The sequence below is a fragment of the Cervus canadensis genome, chromosome 3 (genome assembly GCF_019320065.1).
Source record: "Cervus canadensis isolate Bull #8, Minnesota chromosome 3, ASM1932006v1, whole genome shotgun sequence".
In the NCBI taxonomy this organism is placed as follows: Eukaryota; Metazoa; Chordata; class Mammalia; order Artiodactyla; family Cervidae; genus Cervus; species Cervus canadensis.
In genome coordinates, this window is record NC_057388.1 from 97,520,210 (window position 1) to 97,541,425 (window position 21,216).

Genomic DNA, 21,216 nt, shown 5'->3' on the forward strand with positions numbered 1-21,216 from the left:
TCTTTGAGACCCCATGGACTGTAGCCCACCAAGTTTCTCTATCCATGGGATTTCCCAGGCAAGAGTACTGGAATGGTTTGCCATTTCCTTCTCCAGGGGATATTCCCAACCTAGGGATCAAAACTGCAATTGGTATAACAAACAAAATTTTAGTGGCTTAAATATTATAAAAAGTCTTTTTCTTACTCTTTGTGGCTTTGTCCAGTGTGGTTTTATTAGGAGGCCATGAAGTCATTTAGTGGTTCCATGGTTCTCTAAACCTTCAAAGTCCTTCATTAGCTCTTCCACATTTGGCCAGAAATTGAGGAAAGAGAGTGTGGACAAAAGTATGAGAGTTTTTTTAAGAAAATATAGTTATTTGACTGTGTTGGATCTTAGTTGCGGCACTTGGGAGCTTCAGTCTTAGTTGCAGCATACAGGAACTTTTAGTTCTGGTGTATGAACTCTTAGTTGCAGCATCTGGGATCTAGTTCCCTGACCAGGGATTGTACCCAGGGCCCCTATATTGGGAACTTGGAGTCTAGCTACTAGACCACCAGGGAAGTCCTGGGCCGGCCATATCTTTGTGTGAAGAAAACTAGGAAATATAATCTGGGTGTGTGCTCAGCAAGAAGAGGAAAAGGCTTTGAGAATATCCAATTAGTCTTTGCCACCATTGGCATTATCCCTGTTTTACAGATAAGAAATCTGAGGCTTGAGAGGTTAAGTGATCTCCCAGCTTTTACCATCATAAACAACAGAGCCTGGAATTGGACCCAATATAGCTGACTCCAAAGCCATGCTCTGAATCGCTCTGCTATGGATAATGCCTTCTCTCTTACTGCCTCATTGGCCAGTGCTATCTTAAAACCTGGGGCAATCATTTCTCCTTTAGAAGGGCTTCTTCCAAGCACCCACTTTTTCCCTTCTGGTTCTGACTTTTTATCTATCAGTGGGTCATTTGTTCTCTTACAAGCAGTCTGGTCCACAGGCTTCAGTTCAGTTCAGTCATTCAGTCGTACCCAACTCTTTGCAACCCATGGATGGCAGCATGCCAGGCTTCCCTGTCTATCACCAACTCCCAGAGCTGCTCAAATTCATGTCCTTCAAGTCAGTGATGCCATCCAACCATCTCATCCTCTGTTGTCCCCTTCTCCTGCCTACAGTCTTTTCCAGCATCAGGGTCTTTTCCAGTGAGTCAATCCTTTGCATCAGGTGCCTGAAGTATTAGAGCTTCAACTTTAGCATCAGTCTTTCCAATGAATATTTAGGACTGATTTCCTTTAGGATGGACTGGTTTGATCTTGCAGTCCAAGGGACTCTCAAGAGTCTTCTCCAACACCACAGTTCAAAAGCATTCATTCTTCAGTGCTCAGCTTTCTTTATGGTCCAACTTTCACATGCATACATGACTACTGGAAAAACCATAACTTTGACTAGACAGAACTTTGTCAGCAATGCCTCTGCTTTTTAATATGCTGTCTAGGTTGGTCATAGCTATTCTTCCAAGGAGCAAGTGCCTTTTAATTTCATGACTGCAGTCACCATCTGTAGTGATTTTGGAGCCCAAGAAAATGAAGTCTGTCACTGTTTCCCTTTTTCCCCATCTATTTGCCATGAAGTGATGGGTCTGGATGCCATGAAGTGATGGGTCTGGATGCCATGATGTTAGTTTTTTGAATGTTGAGTTTTAAGCCTACTCTCCTATTTCACTTTCTATTCTCCTATTTCATTTTCATCAAGAGGCTCTTTAGTTCCTCTTTGCTTTCTGCCATAAGGGTGGTGTCATCTGCATATCTGAGGTTATTGATATTTCTCCTTGTGATTATGATTCCAGCTTGTGCTTCATCCAGTCTGGCATTTCGCATGATATACTCTGCATATAAATTAAATAAGTAGGGTGACACTATACAGCCTTGACATACTCCTTTCCCAAATTGGAACCAGTTCCTTTTTCCATGTCAGATTCTAGCTGTTGCTTCTTGACCTGCATACAGACTTCTCAGGAGGCAGGTAAGGTGGTCTGGTATTCCCATCTCTTGAAGAATTTTCCACAGTGTGTAGTGATCCACATAGTCAAAGGCTTTGGTATAGTCAATAAAGTAGAAGTAGATGTTTTTCTGGAACTCTCTTAGTCTGCAGCAGATAAACAGTCTGAGAGCCACAGCAATAAGACATCCAAACAATACAAAAAGACATAGAAGCAGATATTAAGTGGTTTCTTGAGAAGGGTACCTGCACTCCAGTGTTGTTTTGTGTGCTGTCAAATGCAGAATGTGTCAGTAGATGGGACTAGATGGGCGCGTGTAAAGAGAGCACTCATGAACGGGAATTAGATGGTCGTCTTACCAAATCAACTTTGTCTTGCTGATGCACAGTGATTGGAAAAAGGTTTGGAATCATTGTGCAGATGTAACTAAGCTACCAGCCTCTGCAGGGGTCCAGCTGGAGGGTCGCTGGCCTATCCATTTTAACTGGCTCAGCTGCAACTCCAAATTCCTAGAAAACAACTCAGGCAAAGATCTTACTGTTCAGATAACGAGCTGCTTGGAGGACACGCGATTGGGAAAGCGCTCTGGATCAGCGGAGGCAGGTGGAATGGACTTGATTAATCATCATGGTTTCAGGCTCAGAAGACTGGAGGACTATCTGACTTCTGGCTGTTTCTTCCCTGTAGAGTGAGGATTTGGGTTGTTGCTGAGTGGAGTGTTGGGGAAGAGGTTGGCGGTGGGAGGGAGTGGTTTCAAACCTCAAGCAGCACCAGGCAGGGTAAGGAAAGTAGGTCTTCTAAGGAAGATCTGTGGGAGGATGTTTGCATGGATCAAGTTGGGCCTACATCATGCCAGGTGGGGGAGGGAGGGTCCAAGGGCAGAAGAGAGGGACTGAACACAGTGAAGAGGTCATGAAGACACCCGCCCCATCAGTGTTACATTTACACTTTGCTCTTGGTGTATTCTCTGCTTTTACACTTGATATTTGCTTCTGTATGTGTGCTTAGTCACTCAGTTGTGTCTGACTCTTTGCAACCTCATGGACTGTATAGCACGTCAGGCTCCTCTGTCCACGGAGACTTTCCAGGCAAGAATACTGGAGTGGTTATTTGCTTAAGCTTAGCTATTCCCAGGGAACAGTTAGGAAACATGTAAATCAGACTCTTACCGAAAACGTAGTGCACGTGGCTGTTTGGAACAGCCTCTCCGGCAGGACCTCCAGGAGCCGATAATACGCCCCCAAAGGAAGGGGAGCTTGGTGAGGTGGGAGCACCTCCCCCCAAAAGCAAAGCGCCAGGGAGCAGATCCTGAGCTGCCTGCTGGGTGAGAGCGCCACCTACCTGTTGGCTTGGCCCTCCTCTAGGAACTCAGCTCTGCTGGGAAATAGTACTTATTACTGGTCTCTAGTATTCCACTTTCTGTTCATCATCAGTTCAAGGAAAGCAGTTTGATTTTTTTATTTGCTTGGAGGAACATATTGACAGCAGTAGCTTTGTCTTTTCACTTTATTATTATTTTAAATTTTTCTTTATTTTCCTGCGGTACAACAATGTGAATCAGCCATGCATGCGTGCTCAGTAGCCTCAGTTGTGTTAGACTCTTTGTGACCCTTCGGGCCATAGCCCACCAGGCTCCTCTGTCCATGGAGAGTCTCCAGGCAAGAATACTGGAGTGGGTTGCCAAGCCCTCTTCCAGGGAATCTTCCTGACCCAGGGATCGAACCCGGGTCTCTTACCTCTTCTGCATTGGCAAGCAGGTTCTTTATCCACTGAGGCACCTGGGAATATGTATACATATACCCCCTGCTTCTTGAAACTCCCTCCCACCCATTCCCCCATCCCGCCCCTCTAGGTCGTCACAGAGCACCAAGTTGAGTTCCCTGTGCTCTAAAACATCTTCCCACTAGCTATCTATTTTTTACATGGTAATGTCAATGCTACTCTCCCAATTTGTCCCGCCCTCCCTTTCCCACTGTGTCCACAAATCTGTTCTCTACATCTATGTCTCTATTCCTGCCCTGCAAATAGGTTCATCGGTACCATTTTTTTGTAGATTCCATATATATGTATTAATAAACAATATTTGTTCTTCTGTCTTTTCACTTTAGATTTAAATAACTTTCCAGAGACACTAATGGTGAGATCTTAAGCATAGCTGCCCTGTATCCCCCTGTTGACCCTCTCTTATCTCACTTGGAATATAGCGTCTGCTTCTCCCTCCATTTCCATGGGTTGTGATCCCTGGAGTGCATTTCTCACTGAAGAAATTTGTTGGACGAGTTCTGAAGTTCTGTCAAAATTTTTGGCATGGATTTTTACAGAACTTGAGTTTTGGTTGAGTTGCATTTAGGGTTTATTGGTCCTGAATTCTGGGACACATGGAATTTGGCTGGCGGGAAGGTGGGTTCATTGGGCAATGAATGCAGCCTGATGTAGCATGTTCATTTATCCAAATATTTCTTGACCTCCTACTCTGCCTAGCAGGGTAATAGAAGCCATGGAAGCAAGAGATGAGAGAAAAATCCTTACCTGCAAGGAATTTGTGGTCCATGGGGAAGGAAAATCAGGAAAGTAAGGTTGACAGTGTGGCTTGGTAAGAATTATGCACAAGGGGCTGGCAACCTGGGTGAGGGACACCCACCTTATCAGGAACCTGAAGACAAGCCCACCAGAGGGATGACTCAGGCTGGTTCTTGAAGGGCACCAGGTGTGAGACAAGCAGGAGAATCCGAGGTAAAGGGCAGACGCTTGACCAGAAAGAGCTCTGGAGAGAGGAAGGGATGCAGTGGGTGCAGGCCCTTCTTCCTCTGAGGCTGAAGGGTGAAAGGCGTGTGAGGCACAGGCTTCGGGAGGGGGTGGGATTGACCCCTGTGGGGGCCTGGATTTCTCTGGGTGACCCTAGAGAGTAGGGATTGGGGGTGGAGAGAGTGGCAATTTTCCAATCAGCCACAGATGGAGCCGATGACAAGCATGGATGCTGGCCCGAGGTCCCTGTGGTTCTGGGAACCAGGATGGAAAAGCAGAGCCATAGATGATTAAATTTACAGCAAGTAGGTGTAGCAGGAGGCTCAGGGTACCAGCGAGAAGGGCATGCATGAAAAGTTGCTTCCATCGTGTCCAACTGTGCAACACTATGGACCATAGCGAGCCAGGCTCCTCTGTCCATGGGATTCTCCAGGCAAGAATACTAGAGTGGGTTGCCACGCCTACTCCAGGGGATTGTCCCAATCCAGGGATCAAACCTGCATCTTTTGTGTCTCCTGGATTAGCAGGTTCTTTACCACTAGCACCACCTGGGAAGAAGGAATTCGCTGGTGGTCCAGTGGTTAGGACTCCATGCTTCCACTGCTGAAGGTGTGGGTTCAATCCCTGGTCAGGGAACTAATATCCCTCAAGCCAGGTGGTACGACCAAAAAAAAAGAGAAGGTGGGTAGGGAGAGTTTAGGCTGGTTGGGGACCTTATGAAACCAGGAGACACAGAAAATGGAGGCCCAGGAGCCTGACAGTCCTGAGGCTCAAGAACACTGGCTATGCAGGACAGGATAAGAATGCTGCGTGAGGAAACTGGAGTTGCCGGGGGTGTAATATGGTACAGCTGCTGTGGAAAATTTTGGCAATTCCTCAAAAAGTTAAGAATTACCATATAATCCAGCAATTCCACATTCAGGTATTTATCCCAAAGAACTGAAAGCAGGGACTCAGGCGCTTACACCCCCGTGTTTCCAGCAGCATGGTTCACAGAAGCCAGAAGGTGGAAAACACTCACTTGTCCATTACCAGAAGAATGGAAAGACCAAATGTGGTGTACACATACAATGGAGTGGTACCAGTCTTTGAAAGGAATGAAATTCTGATACGTGCTGTAACATAAGCAGACAAACCTTGAAAACACTGTTGAATAAAAGAAGCCAGACACAAAAGGGCAAATATTGTATTATTCTACTTACATGAAGTATCTTTGTTGTTGTTCAGTCTAGAAAAGGCAAATTTACAGACAGAAAGTAGAAGGTGGTTTGGGATGATGCAAGTTCTAGAAATAGCTAGTGGTGAGGTTTGCACAACATTGTGAATGTCATTAATGCCATTAACAGTACATTTTATTTATTTATTTTTAAAAACTAATTGCTTTTATTTATTTTTTAATAAAATTATATAATTTATTTTCTTTTCTTTTTTCGCATTTATATTTATTAGTCGGAGGAACAGTACATTTTAAAGTGGTTAAGATGGTAACTTTTATGTTATGGACATTTTAACCACTTTATGGTGGTTATATATGTGTGTATATATATATACATATATATATATATACACACACACATAAAAGATTGCTGGAAGGGTGAGGAGGCCCAGTCAGAGGGAAGTGGAGTTTCTCAGGGTGGTAGAGCGCTGGTGGGCAGTGCTGGGGGGGGCCCTGGTGCTGGTGAGTGGGGGGATGCCTGGCACTGAAGTCTGGTGAGATGGTGGGCCTGGGTACACAGGATGGTAACCCCCCACCCAGATCTCAGATGACTTTGGGGAGTGCTTGGGACGGCAGATGATAGCAACGCCTTAGCCCTTAGGGATGGGGCAGGGAAACGCTGAGGCTTGGAATGGCTCAAGTCAGTGACAGTGAGGAGACGACCCCCTGTCCAGCTGCCCGGGAGCATGTAGTGACATGACCTCAAGACTTCCCCTCTTCAGCCACATACAGTCCCGCCGGCAGATTTCAAACGCAGTGGCGGCTTATGAACGTGTTCAGAGGTATTAAATATTTTCCAGAGGGCTAAATAACTTAAGCTGTGGCTCGTATTAATAATCTCTGCAGTCTCAGAACTGGTCTGGTTCTAGAATAAACAAACATGCCAGGCCGAGTGTACAGTGATTCCAAACAGTTTAATGTAATTCCAAGACAAAGTGTGATTACATTTCTACACATATACAATATGCATATGTGAGTTTACAAATTTTAATTAATAACTCGTTTCACCTCAGAGACCGAAAAAATGATCAAAAAGAAACTGTGAGTAACAAGCTATAACATAGTTCACCACAACGGGACCCCCCCTTTCTCACCCTACAGTTAGTAATATTACAATTAAAATAACTATATTCTTCTATAATTTTTTTCTGTTAAAATCATCTCATAAATTTACAATGCTATTATTAGTTTCCAAGACTAATATAAATTCACTCCATTTTTCTACAACGAAAATGATCATTAATTTAGAAGCACACGACGTCATGATGAAAAACACAAGCATTTTAGTAGCAAGGACTTGATCAGTTAAGAATTATTTTTCTTGTAAAACATTCTAAAGCCAAGTAAAATATCCATTCTTATAACATACCTATAATATGAGACTAAGGAATAGGTTACATATAGGCCTACAACACATTGGTTTGTCTTTTTTTAAAAAAAGTAGACATTTATAAATAAAAAAAGAAAAGAGGGACAATTCACATAGGAAAAAGAGGTACACGAGAAAATACTGTTGCACGCAATAATTTTCACAAAGATTAACATGGATTAACACTTTTTTTTTTTTTTTTTCATTACAGAAACCGTACAGTGAAGGAACACAACAGACCAGGGCTTCCATAGGGTAATTGAGCTGAGATGACCTGGTAAAGAAGATCTGGGCGAGATGGCCCTGGGGAGGAGCCACGTTCCTTGGACCGGTGACCGAGCCTCACCGGATCTCCTCTTCCCTGCTCTCTTTCTGGGGAGTGAGTCTTTCTATCCAGAGTGTCCTGATGTGCGGGCAGTTGAAAGGTAAACATTTCTACAGATGCCTTCTCTTTCCATCCTAATGGATACCATTTTTGGAAACGGGATATAATATCAGAGGCTGCAGCTCAATACATGTGGTCAAAGCAAAACGGGATGGAAAATTCCAGTCATTCTGATGTGTTGTACCCGCCCCCCTCCCCCCTCCCCCCACACTCATCTCTTCCCTGTCACTGGGGGCCCAGAGAGAGCAGCAGCACCCTTCGGGGCCACCTGCCTCCACTGCAGCCCGAGGCGGTGCCCGGTCCCCCGCATCCTGCTTTTCCAGTCCACGTGCGATGGTGCAGCCTGGGCCATCCCCGGCTCCTCTGATATACCAACCAGCTTCCAAAAGCTCCTCTCCTTCCTCATCCATAAAGCTATACTTTTCCTATCCGAAATTTGGTTTGATATATATATATATACACACACATATATATCAACATCTATTATCTATACAGTGATTCTCCTAGACTAGAAATCCTACCGCCCCAAAGTATGACTTCCGGGTCTACTTCATTTGGTTAAAGAAACGCACACAAAGAGGATGAGGAGGTGCTTTGGGGGCCAGAAATGATTGTGCCCTGGAAAAGCCATGGGGGAAAGCTTTAAAGGAGCAGTAACGCAACGGTGAAAGGGTGGAACGTGACGGGAAGGATGAGACGGCAGGGAGGAACCACGTGCCGCGGAGGCGGTCTACAGGAGCATCTGCCGGAAGGGAGGAGAGGCAGCTGGGGTGGGGCACGCTTTAGGTTCCATTCAGAAGTCACAGAAAGCTACGAAGGATGGGCATGGTCAAGTCACTTTCCATTTCCCAAGTTCTTCCTTATAACCTGAGCCAAACTATTAAAATAATAATAAAAATAAATCCATTGCCCCTCAACCAAGCAGGCGAATATCTAACAGGGAGGCAAGACCACCACTGGCAAGGCTGGGTGGGTCCTTCTTCCTGGCTCTTGAGAGCTTCCTGGGAGTCCTGGGTGCCTGGGCATGGATGGGCCTGTGGGGACAGCAGGGCGGAGGCCAAGGTGGCCACGTGTGGGGGCAGTGGGGGAAGCAGTGACCCAACACAAGAAGGGGGCAAGGGTGCTGGGAGGTTGGTGTGGAGGCAGGCTGAAAGGAAAGGAGAGAGAAGGCAGAGCCCTTTTTTCAGATATAGCATATTTACTTAAAAAAAAAAAAGCCAATTTCTATTCCTCTGTTTTTTAAAAAATATGATTAAGCCCCAAAGACAATGACATAAAATATATTTGGTTATTTAAATCACAGGGAGAAAACCAAACAGAGGAAAGTGATAGTTGAATTACGAAGGGCAAGACAAAAAATATTTTACAGTGACATTTTCAACCGAATACTGTGATAAGAATGTGCTATCAACAGAGTTCACAGGGAAAAAGCAAGTGCATTAAGAACCACCACCAGTTCCCTGGTCCCAGGTGTTTTGCAGTTCTTAAGGGGCTATTTGCTAAAGGAATGCCCTTCAGATCACAGCAGGTCCTCTGTGCTAAGGTTGTGGCACAAAAGAAGAAATGAACCAAAACACTTAGGGCAACCAGTGCCCTCCAGGCTGCTTCTGCATGGCAATGGGCCCTCTCAATTGTGACCTCTACTTGGATAGATCTCATCATCTGACCCTCTAGCTGCCCCTCAGTCTCCAGTCCCTTCCGCCTGCTCAGCAGCACTTACAATCTCTAGAAAAAAAAAGTCTAGGCCTCTCCTTTGGAGTCGGCCTGCCCTCACGCCTGGAGGATGTACTACCTACCCTCTGTTTACTGAATAAAACTCTGAGCTGTTAAAAAAAAAAAAAAAATCTAGATCCCACCTCCTAATGACCTAGGCTTCAAACAGAAGTTTGACAAAGAGTAAAAAGTAAACATATCATTTTACACTTACTTTGTTTTAAAGGACAAAAGGAATAAATGACAGCAGATATATGGAAAACCCAACCAGTAAAAATAGGGACGGGGATGTATGACTCTCCCCTGCAAAACACCAATCAGAGTATTGCTGGGGCCCCAGAAATAGCAGCTGTACCTTCGGGGCCACCTGAATCCCAGTGTCTTCTACTGCCTGGTGCCTGGAAGTCAGTGGGTCGATTAATAAATTAAACATTCAAATCAAGACAAAATTAATGAACCAGATGTCTATTCTCTCTGCCTCTTCCAAGATGTCAAAGAGAAGGCCTTGACCACCAGTGTGCATACCACGTGGCAGATCTTTGCACCTGGCCCAGGCTGTGGACTCACCTCTTCCTGCTCATTCTCTCAAGTTCCCATGGAAACCAGCACTACGGATGGACATGCTCATGGTGGGCTACAGTAGGGGCAGAACACACCTGCCTTGGGGGAATGTGGCCTCCAACTGAAGAGGCAATTGCTGGGGTCTGAAGATGTCAGTTATAAACAGAAATTTTCTTTAAAAAGTACCAATTTAAATGTAAACTATAAAGTACTTTAACTATAAAACGTGGCCAGAAATATGTTTAGTTATCCACAGTCAATTGTTTATAGTTTATGCATTTAAAACGTGACTCTCTTGATATCTTAGAAGGCTAACAGCATTTTACAGTAGCTAAAAACATATATACTTAAACATGTGCATTTGAAAATCACATTTGATTACAAAACACAAAGAATACTCTCTCCCTTGGTTTAATTTCTGTTGTAAAGATTACCTATTTCCAGAGTTCACTTAAGCAACAATGACCAAGGTGTGTAGTAATCGTTATTTTCAGCCCACACAGAGTTCATAGTCTTTTAAATTCCAAGAGCAAGCTGGCTACATGATTTCAAAAAAGGCTAAAACCAGGATGAATGCCCACATTTGAGGTAATTATTGCCATCAGGTCACAGTTTGTGTAAGGTAACGTATCTAAAACCTTCTTACAAAAAAAAAAAAAAAAAAGTCTTCAGGTGTTCTGTCAGAATTCCAGAATACCTATTCAAACCAACCAGGATCTCAAATTCTGATTAGCTGGGTTGCTTCCAATGGAATTAAAGCTCTAGAAGACTCTAGAATTTGCGTGAACTACCTAAGGATTTAGGCAAACATGCCTGGAGCCAGTCAATAAGGAAGTTTTTAAAGAAAAAAAAAAAAAAACTGAAAACCCCATTCCAAACAACTGCAGATATAGTCCGTAACAAATGGTAATGGTTTTCCACAAAATTAAAAATCTAGTCCTAAAGCATTGCTAAATTCTTGCCACCTTCCAGCCAAAGGAAACATGCTTCTATGTTACTGTTAATCTCCCACCTCAGCCAGAGGCTCTCCTTCCTTGTATCCTGAAAGATGGCTAATTTTTCTTCAGTTTGCACAACGGTTGCTTCCCATTTCTTTGAGAAGGCTATCTTGAAAGAAAACTTAATTTTGTTCCTCTTTCTAAACATCATCTTGATCTTGTCTCTCTCCTTTTTTTTTTTCCTTTTTAAAAAATTTTTTAAACACAAAGAAAAAACAGTTCCTGGACACCAGACTCACACATGATATTTACAAATTTTGGTGTGAATCCTGCCTTTGGTTCTACCCAGAGCTGAAGAGTGGATCGATTACAGAGACCAGAGTCGTTATGATATTTATCAGTGCAGTAAAAAATAGTATTTTGAAAAAAATATATACTTTTAGTATTGCCTTTCTAGAATTAACTATAAGCAAGAAAAAATATTTTTTTAAAAGAAGAAAAAGAACACTTTTTTTTTCTTCACTCTTACAAGAGTTTGTTGTAGCAGCAGCACTACTAAAGCTAGTTGGTACACTGAAAAGAAACAAAAAATGAACTCTACTATGATTAATCAAAAGAAACTCCCCTAAGATTTTCTCTAAAAGTCAAGCTAATTCTGCCTTTGCTGCCTGCATCAGCTTCAGGACCCCCTCTACACACAGACCTTCTGCTGAGCTCCACGTGCAGGGTGGTGGTGCGGGGCAACGCTCCTTTGAGGCCCTTCTTTGCACATAAACCCAGGAGACAGCTGAGGCTGGAGTCTGTGAGCTGGGCAACCCAAGTCATGGCCGGCCTCCCCAACTGGCTTGTGTGACTCTGGGCTGGTTACCAGTTCACCAAACCGTCTGCCTCATCTGTAGACTAGTACTGCCAGTTTCATAGGGCTGTTATGAAGATGAAATGAAACGGGATAAACAGGAGCGACTTCCAGCACAGTGTCTGGCACACAGTCAATGGGAGCATCATTCGATGGTTCACCAGAAACACGAGGCCACTCACTGATGATTATTTAACAAGTGAAACAAATTCAGTTAGTAAAGGTCTTAAGAACACAACATTTCACTAGAAGCTTGGGGATTTGGGGTCACCCCCAAATCCTTGTATTTCCTTTCCTTAACACAGCCTAGTTTCTCAGAGAGTTGACTGTCTCATCAACTCCCTCCTCTGTAAATGGGGGAGAGGGGTGTTGTGAATGGGGGTGGGCCTGAGGGTACCGGGAGGCCGTGCTCACTAAGGGCTTGGGATGAGCCTGGTGTATTGAAAGCATTAAACAAATGTGGGCTGCTACTCGAGGGACATGGCAAGTTTTAACAGAGAGACAATGTGAAATTCTAATGCAATGAGAGTGCAATTAGGGGCTCGCAGAGGTTCCTGGGACTCAAGCTGGGGCATCAGGAAGGTCCCTTCTGGCAGAGGTACCCTGAGAAAGCATGCCCCGCAGAAGGGTCGCTTCTCTGAAGATTCTCACTGAGTCTCAAATGAAGAACTGGTTCAGAGCTGGCTCTCTTGGACTTCTGGGAGCTGCCAGAACCTCTCCTAGGTTGGGTTGCTCGAGTGAGCGAGGGTGCCAAAAGCCTTCAAGGGGTTTCTACTGCCTTTAAATATCAGTTTGCCATCTCCAACTCTTCACTGAGTCCTGTCTGTGGAACTCAGAAGTGAGAGTCCTAAGGCATCGAAGTGGAAAAATACTGACCCTCTGAGCCTGGCCCTGGTGCGTACCTGACCCGGATAGAGCCACACCTCCTGGCTGGTCTGCTCCAGCCGATACCCGAGGTAACTCGGGGTGAGTTCCACCCTCAGATCCATGCGGTACCTCCAGTTTCCCGACAGCAGCAGCATTTGGGGGTTACAAACCTCCTCTCCACTTACAAGATGAGCACAGTTTTAAAATAAAGGCAAAAACAAAAAACCTGAAACAAGTCAGGCAACAGAAAGAAAGAGAAGGACATAAACGGGATCGCATCACTGACAGAGTCATTATTGCCGGGAGAGGAAGGAGAGAGGAATGCCATTCTGTCCACATCTGCGGGTGTCTTTGAGGAGAGGGTCTTTGGCTAAAGAAAGGACACTTTCACCTTCCTTTCCAATTTGGTTAGGACAGCTCTGGCTAGCTCAACTCTGAGGCTTCCCCATCTGAAATCTCTAAGACACACCAGAAAGAAAACACAGAGAAGGGGCAAGAAGCAACTGGGGTCCCTGGGGCTGGAATATTTCATGGCAGAATTGCTTGGGCTGGTGTTGAGCAGCGCCGGGCGAGTTCTGCGACCCGCAGAAGGAGCCCTGGTCTCTCTGCTGCTGGAGAGCACCTTGTTTTTCTCTTCTGTTCTCTGTCCCCGCAGCTACTTAACAGGCCATGGAGAGCCCCACATCCCACCCCGCCCCCAGCACCAGAGAACCCGGGATAAAGCTGGGGCCGACCCGTCAACCCACGTTTCATCAACCACAGCCCATCAGCAATAGTTCCTTAAGCCTCCTCATCTCCTTCCTCCAGTTTCCAAGAAAGTCTGCTCCACTCACTCACACACACTCACACAACCCAAATCCTCCAGCACGAGCTTGTTCAAAAATGAGTGTCTGCAATTCCAGAGATCTGGTCTAGGGAAATCTGCCTGTTAGCAGCTGGGCTGATCTTTCCTTGCCTTCCTTACATCCCACAGTCTGGTGTCTGGGCGGGTTGAGTCTTCTGGCTCCTGCAGCCCGCCAGCCACTTACCACCATTAAGGCCAGAATGCAAAGACAGTCCAGGAGACAACCAACCCTTCCTTTCCCTCTGAATTCGACCAACCACATGCTCCACTTCACAGTATTAATTGGCACCAAGCCTCAGACTCTCCCACCCATCGGCCTGCTCACCCTTCCCTTGGAAACAGCCAAAACATCCTGAAAGGAGGCACTAAATGGAGACAGCGGTGCAAACACCCAGAGGGGTCCGCGCGGCTCTGCCGAGCAGAAGCAAATCAGCCTGTGGTTCCCAGGGCTCCAGTTACTAGGCTCCCCTTGACCTGTCTTTTTCAGTCTGCCCCTCTGAGCCGTAACCACGTTGCTTCAGTAAAGAAGGATGGAGCCAATTCCAGGGCAGATGATGTTCTAGGTTATTTGTGGTCTACATGAAGACTAGGTTGGCATCTCTTCACTTGAGAGCTGGGTCCTGGGGATGGGCAGCCTTTATTCAGCCTACCTGCCAGGGCAACTGAGGGTTGGAGGGTGGGGTGGGAGCTCAAGCAGCTGCTAAGTAAACCCACGGAGGGGCTTGCCTCTACCACTAGGGTCTTCTCCGAGGGCTTCAGAGCCACAGCTTTGTGCTTGGGTTGGAAGAAAAAGGGAGGTGGGGATGCGGGGAGGATACTAATGTTCGCTGAGCGGTTGGGGGCTGGGCACGGCCTGGCATCTCCCTTCATTAGCTTCAGCGAAACCCGTCATTCCAGGCCTTCCTTCACCCACCTGGGGCCTGGTAGTTTCTGGGTTCGGTGGGCAGCGTGTGGGCACCTCAAGCTGACTTTAAAAGCCCATGGCACCCAGCACGGTAGACTGAAGGGCAGTCGGAGCCCAGTGGGCATGGCTGTAAGGCCCCACTGTGCCCCTCCACTGGCCAATGAGTTCAGGGGGGCAGCAGCCCGCATTGTCTGAGGACCTGCCAGACACGGTCAGTGCTCCTTTGGTCTCCTGTTATCCCTCTTTTATTTATTATTACTTTTTCTGCTCCACAGTTTTTCCCTAGAATTGTGTGCTGAGATGTACTGGGTGGGGGCAGGGACCGAAGAAGCAGGCAGTGCGGTTTGTGAGGGGCAGGGAGGCTGACATCTCCCAGGGGAAGGCACCACCTGCCTAAGCACCTTCCACCAGCTTGTTACCTCCAGTGGCTTCTAGGAGGTAACATTATCTATACACTGAAGGGTATAAGCCACACTTCTGGTGGGCTGATGGGAAAAGGGGGGACTTTAAGGGAGGGGGCTGGATCAGCTCTGGGCAGAGGGGCTTTTTTTTTTTTTTGCTTGACAGATCAGTATCAGATGTGAGGCAGGGCCAGGGTCTATTTAGCAGATTTCAGAAGTGCAGGGAAGGTCAGAGAGGACCATGCTGAGGGTTCAGCCTCCAAGATGCCTCCTCAGATCTCCTCCCAGGCCACTCAGAGTCTAGAAAAATCCAGTCTTGATGGTGACCACGGACCATGCTGTCCAGAGCCCAAGTTGGCTTACAGAGAGATAAAGGCTTTGCTTCTTCTTCAGACTTTTGTTATCTGGTGGATCATTCTTGACAGCTTTTTCCTGACTCCTGAATCCTTCCTTCTTTTCTTTTTGGTCTGACAAAACTGGACATCTGGATGTCCCTCCTGTCTACTCAGATACTCACAGATATAATAAAATAAATTTAAATATTAAAGAGAAAACACAAAGATACTTGGAATAAATGTGCACTTTAAAACCCCAACTAAAATATCAAAATGATGATTAGGATAATAATTACAAAGGTTAATAACCAAAATAATTAGTACAATAATATTATCTTTATGAGCAGCATGAAACTTTCATTTCCTGATCAGGAAGGAAAGGAAAGAAAATGTCAGGTGAAAGAGTAATTTCCAACTTAAGTAGACAAAATAATTTTCATTAAAATGGAAGGCTGTGTTGTCTTTTCCTGTTAAAAGATCAGATCTAAAAAGCGCTGGAAATGAACAGTACCGGGGTCCAGTATGCTACCCAATAAGGCAAAAACGCTGGCTCGTCCGCAGCCATGACCTGTGCGACTGGGCACGGGGAGGTCGGACGGGGCACTGCTGCCCTCTGGATGCCGCGAGGCCAGAACAGGGATGGGTCTGCAGGCAGGTGTGGCTCCGTGAGTGCTCGGGCTCACGTGTCCTCCGGCACATTCCCCGCCCCCACCCCCATGGACCACTTTCCGGTTGTCTCGGAATGGCGGCACTTCCCCACGTCCAGATAAAAGACGCATTGAGTGTGGCGCCAGGAGGACCCCGTCGTGTCCTGCCGCAGGCGACTCCCCGGCGGACACGGGGTCCTTCCTCCCTTCCGGGCTGAGGCCGGGACTAAGCTGGTTCCAACCTGGGGACCGATTTCTTTGTAGGATAAGTAGAATTGATGCCTGGAGAGGGGATATGTCCAGAGTTATTTCACATTTCACAGCTAAGAGCTAAGGTAAGGGCTGGGCTTCGTTACTGAATTAGGTCAGATATCAAGATTAAAAACACCTTTCACAGTAGATCGTTAAGGGAGACCGCAGGATGGGGAAGGAAAGTGAGGGAGGGTGGGTGCGGACTGCTGTCCGAAACTGGGAGCGATCCTTCTGCACCTTGGAAACTTGGCTTTGGGGTCAGGGGCTCCGCATCAAGCATCAAACAATGAGGACCACAGTTAAAGATCCCGTCTGGGACCAGACAGCACCTCCCAACGTTTTCGTGTGTAACAATAATTTGCTATGGATAAGAGAGACCTCTCCATCCCCACCCCCACCAGTGTTCAATGTCTGAGGAAATTTCCAGAACATTATCAACGATGCACAGAAGGCAAATGGCAAACTTCCTTGGAAACTTGACTGCCCATGGGCGTGTTTTCCCAAGGGCGGTCCAAGATCACTGGCTCACCCTCGTGAGTGTCCCTCCAGCCTTCTGCCCACCAGAACCCTCAAAGACCAGAAACGAAGGCATGCCTGGGGTAGGCCTGGGTAACGCGAGGAAAGATTTAGCAGCAAATGACGGTTGGCGGTTATCTACAGAGAAAGGAATCTGGCAAAATGGTTGAGAGCAAAACACAGCCTGGTGGGGTGGGAGGGTGGAAGCAGAGGCCAGATGGGCAGGGCTGGCGGAGTGGAGTGTGGGGCGGGTCTGAGAACACGGGGCGACCAGGCCTGCTCTCCGCCCTGCGGACGGCGGGCGACCAACCCAAAACCAGTGCCGGGCCTCGAGGCCGCAGGCCGCTCCTCTCAAGGCCAACATTCCTGAAACTGAGATGGGACCTGTGGTCCCACAGACGGCAGAGCTAGCCTGCTGGGGGCAGAACTGGGTGAGGGTGCAGGGTGGGGAGTCAGTTTCTCTTGCTTTGTCCACCAGGGAAAAGCCATGCCGAACCATCTCCAGCGTCAGCCTCACCCACCACCATCCACCTCCCGCAGCCCCCTCCACACCCACTGGCTCTCCTAGCCCCTGCCAGTTCCCTGACACTCTTCTGCTAGCAAACAGCCCGGGGAAAGACAACAGATTATTAAGATAAAAATTTTTTTAAAAAAAGTAAAAGACCAGAGTAAAATGTTGCAACAGCACAGAAGAAGGGCTGAGAGGTTGAGTCTCGCCTCAGCCAGCTTCTTGGAGTACCGTGGAAGTAAACCCTCAAGCGCGTCCCCGGTCGCTAAGGCACTAGGAGGGAAGGATGTAAAAACCAAGTCTGCGAGAGCCGGAGGCGGTGCCGGGGACGGGAGGGCGCACCTGGACCACCGCGCGGGGGACGTGCCTGCGTGAGATCGCCTTTCTTGTGCAATTACAGTGAGGATAGTCTATTGGTATCAGTGGGGTGAACACAAAGCAGCACAGACAGGTGCACATTGCTACATTTACCAGGGTGCTGGCCACGCCGCGAGCCCTACACTACGAGATGCGGGATGCACTCAAAGAGAAAAGATGTCTTCAGAAAAGACCAAAAAAAAAAAAAAAAAAAAGTGAGAGTTTGCAACACACATCATTAATGACATTTGAGGAATATCATTGCTTAGGGATTTATCCAGAGTGCTCAGAAAGAGAAAACACACCCTCTCCTGGGGTCCTCCTTCAGCCCAGCCACCTGCCCTTCCCATCGGTCCCGGCAAGTGGGCCAGAACCAGGCTCCCCAACCCTGGCCCAACCCCCAGGCATTAGCCTCCTCAGGCCACGGCCTGAGCTTTCTAGAGGGTTGTTGACCCTTTAGAGTTCTGGAAAAATCCCTAATCCTACGTTCAATTATTAAAAATCTATTGGATTTCCATATCAGGTGTCCCTGACAGCAAATTCTTAAACGTCACTTGCTGCCATAGGAAAATAACCTTTGAAAAGTTCATAAAGTTCTTCAAAAACGGAGGCCCCCCTCCCCCTACTTCTGGACTCTTCCGTGGCTCTTCTTCTTCTCCTTCTTTCCAGTTTGGTGCAGAACGGGTTCGTGAGCTGTGGTTGTTTTGTTTTGTTACTGACGTTTTATTTTTATTTTTTTTTCCTTTTTCTTTTTTAAAATAAAAAGCATAGATTTTCCCCCCTCCTTAAATCCCTTCCTTTTCAAAATGTTCTCTCCTCCGCTCTCAGTCCTCCTACTTCCTAGTTCAAGTTTCATCTGTGTCCCGTCCCTGCCCCCTGCCCCCCACCCCTGCCCGTTTGCATTGTTTCTGTGCGGCATCTTCAGTACAAAAGCCCCAGCTCCCCCCTCCATCCCTCCTCCTCTCCCTCTGGCCATCCTCCCTCCCGTCCCCTCCCCTTCCAGTGTTTATATGTAAGGGTACTGGTTGACCTTGGCCGGGCTCAGTGGGTATCCAGTGTAGACTGTGGAGGCTGGAGAGGCGCTGATGTAGGTCTGGTGGGCAAACTGGGCTGGATACTGACTCGGGTGGATGGTGGGTGAGGGCAGGACCCGGGGACCCATGCTCACGGGGACCTGGTGGACGATGCTGGCCGGGTAGGCAGTGTGCTGCACGGTGTGACGCGCCGAGCCTTGGGAGGCCACCAGGTGGGCCACGGTGCCCGTGGAGCCCAGGGCCGCGGGCGCCGTGTAGGTGTAGAGGTGGGGCTGGGCGGGGAGGTGGGCGGCGGCGGCAGCGGCGGCCAGGTGGGGGTGCACAGTGCCGTGGCTGGGGCTGTTGTGCGGGAAGGAGTATGGAGCCTGGGCCATCGTGGGAGTGATGTAGGCCTGCTGCCGTCGGTGGCTCCCGGTACGGTCGGCGGCGATGTGCTGTTGAGCCTGGAGAAGGAGAACCAGGAGGGCCGCGTTGCGGGGGCTGGACATACGCATGCGCAGAAGAGCATGGGTTGGGGCGCTGGCAGAGGGAGGAAGAGGAGGCGGGACTGGGGAGAAGGCGGAAGTGAGGACTGGGGAGAAGGCGGAAGTGAGGACTGGGGAGGAGAGTCAGGAGGGCAGGGATTGCAGAAAACGCCTCCTTCACGTGCTGGGAAAAATATCAATCAGCCTGTCCAAGAAGCAAGGCGGTGCCCCCCTGTTTCCTGGGCCGGGTGACACACCGACAGAACCAGGTGCAGAGGCAGCAGGAGACAGCGTGTCTCCAGAGGCCATCCTGCAGCTGTGAAGGGTCACACGGGCCCGTCTGAGTGCGGACCACTTTTCTGCTTCATCGTGAATTCCTGCTCCCTAAACAGCAGGCTCTCAGAAACGTCGCCGTCTTCTGAAGTCACATACAAATGAAGCCACCCTCTCTCAGCCGAAGAAGCTAAGTCACAACACACACGTGGCCTTATCTTACCTCCCAGCTGCTAAGGAAGCAGGGCTGGAGTTCACTTTACAATTCAGACCCCAGTGATCCTAGACACACAGGCTGAGTGCTGCCTGTGGAGACACCCACCTGGTTGATACTCCCCTGAGCATCACCCACCGTCTCCCAGGTCCGCCGGCTCTTTTCCTGGATTTGGGGTCCCTGTGTGAGGCCTCCTTCACTGTAATGACTCAGGAGGCCTGGCCTGGTTGGACTGCAGGTCTGTCTCTGGGGTTCTGGCCGCAAGTGGGCCCGGACCCAGTGTTTTACCCTTTGCTGGGCTGAAACGGCAACATGTGGGCCAGACTATTTTTAAGCAGGTACCGCATCACTAAGTGCTTCCGAACATTAGACAAGTCATTTTGCGTTGGATTGGCTCTCCGTGAATTGAGGATCCACCTTCCCCAAGGTGACCCGCAGCAGAAGGAGAACACCAGAGCTCACTGGGGCACTTCCTGCTACCTCAGGGCACCTGATGAGCTGGTGGGAGGAGGGGGGCGGGGGGGGGTGGTGGGGGTACCTGTGCTTACCTGGCTGAGATTGAGAGGCTGCTGCTGCTGGAAGTGTGGTCCTGGCCTCTGCTGCCGGTAGGCAATCGCTCCAGACGAGCTCCCTGAAGAGTGACCGCTGGTGGAGGTCACGTTGCTGGAGGACTTGGACTTGAAGGAGGACGAATGGTGACTGGTGTTGACTGTGTCGTGAAGAGAAAAAGGGCAAAGGTCAGTCACAGGTCCTTGGCTGCTCAGAAGACCCTGCCCTAGGGGGACAACAGTAGTCTTTCGAGGACACAGTCCCGTGACTGGACGATCCCTCATCAGCCGCACTGCCCCCAGACCCAGTGATGATGTTGACTCTGGAATGACACCTAGGCTGGAGCTTGTTCCACTGGTTGGGAGCAAACCCTGATGGACTTTAGAATTACTATCTGGTGACACTGAGCTCCAAAATCACTTCAGATGGTGACTGCAGCCATGAAATTAAAAGACGCTTACTCCTTGGAAGCAAAGTTATGACCAACCTAGACAGCATATTAAAAAGCAGAGACGTTACTTTGTCAACAAAGGTCTATCTAGTCAAGGCTATGGTTTTTCCAGTGGTCATGCATGGATGTGAGAGTTGGAGTAGAAAGAAAGCTGAGCGCAGAAGAATTGATGCTTTTGAACTGTGGTGTTGGAGAAGACTCTTGAGAGTCCCTTGGACTGCAAGGAGATCCAACCAGTCCATCCTAAAGGAGATCAGTCCTGGGTGTTCACTGAAAGAACTGATGCTGAAGCTGAAACTCCAATCCTTTGGCCACCTGATGCAAAGAGGTGACTCCTTTGAAAAGACCCTGATGCTGGGAAAGATTGAGGGCAGGAGGAGAAGGGGACTACAGAGGATGAGATGATTGGATGGCATCACCGACTCAATGGACATGAGTTTGGGTAAACTCCGGGAATTGGTGATGGACAGGGAGGCCTGGTGTGCTGCGGTTCATGGGGTCACAAAAAGTCGGACACGACTGAGCGACTGAACTGAGTGCCACAACTGAAAAAGAATTAATGTAATAGGCCCCAAACCACCACCCAAACTGAGTCTCAGCAAAGGGACTATGGTTTCTCAGATAGCAAGGAGACCAAACCAGTCAATCTTAAAGGAAATCAACCCTGAATATTCACTGGAAGGACTGATGCTGAAGCTCCAATACTTTGGTCACCTTATGTGAATAGCCGACTCACTGGAAAAGACTCTGATGCGGGAACGATTGAGGGAAAAAGGAGAAGCGGGCAACAGAGGATGAGATTGTTGGATGGCATCACTGACTCAATGGGCATGAGTTTGAGCAACTCC

General features: G+C 47.9%; 1 protein-coding gene across 2 annotated transcripts in view; it reads right to left on the reverse strand.

Moving 5' to 3' along the window:
* Nucleotides 1–6,825: 6,825 nt before the first annotated feature.
* Nucleotides 6,826–21,216, reverse strand: part of HIPK2 (homeodomain interacting protein kinase 2) — a 208,084-nt gene continuing 193,693 nt past the window's right edge. For both annotated transcript variants that reach the window (XM_043463855.1, XM_043463856.1), the window contains exons 14-15: nucleotides 19,917–20,077; nucleotides 6,826–18,860 (exon numbers count right to left, since the gene is read on the reverse strand). In XM_043463855.1, coding sequence (XP_043319790.1) covers nucleotides 18,390–18,860; nucleotides 19,917–20,077 — 632 coding nt within the window. In that variant the 3' untranslated portion in view covers nucleotides 6,826–18,389. The remainder of the gene's footprint in view (nucleotides 18,861–19,916; nucleotides 20,078–21,216) is intronic.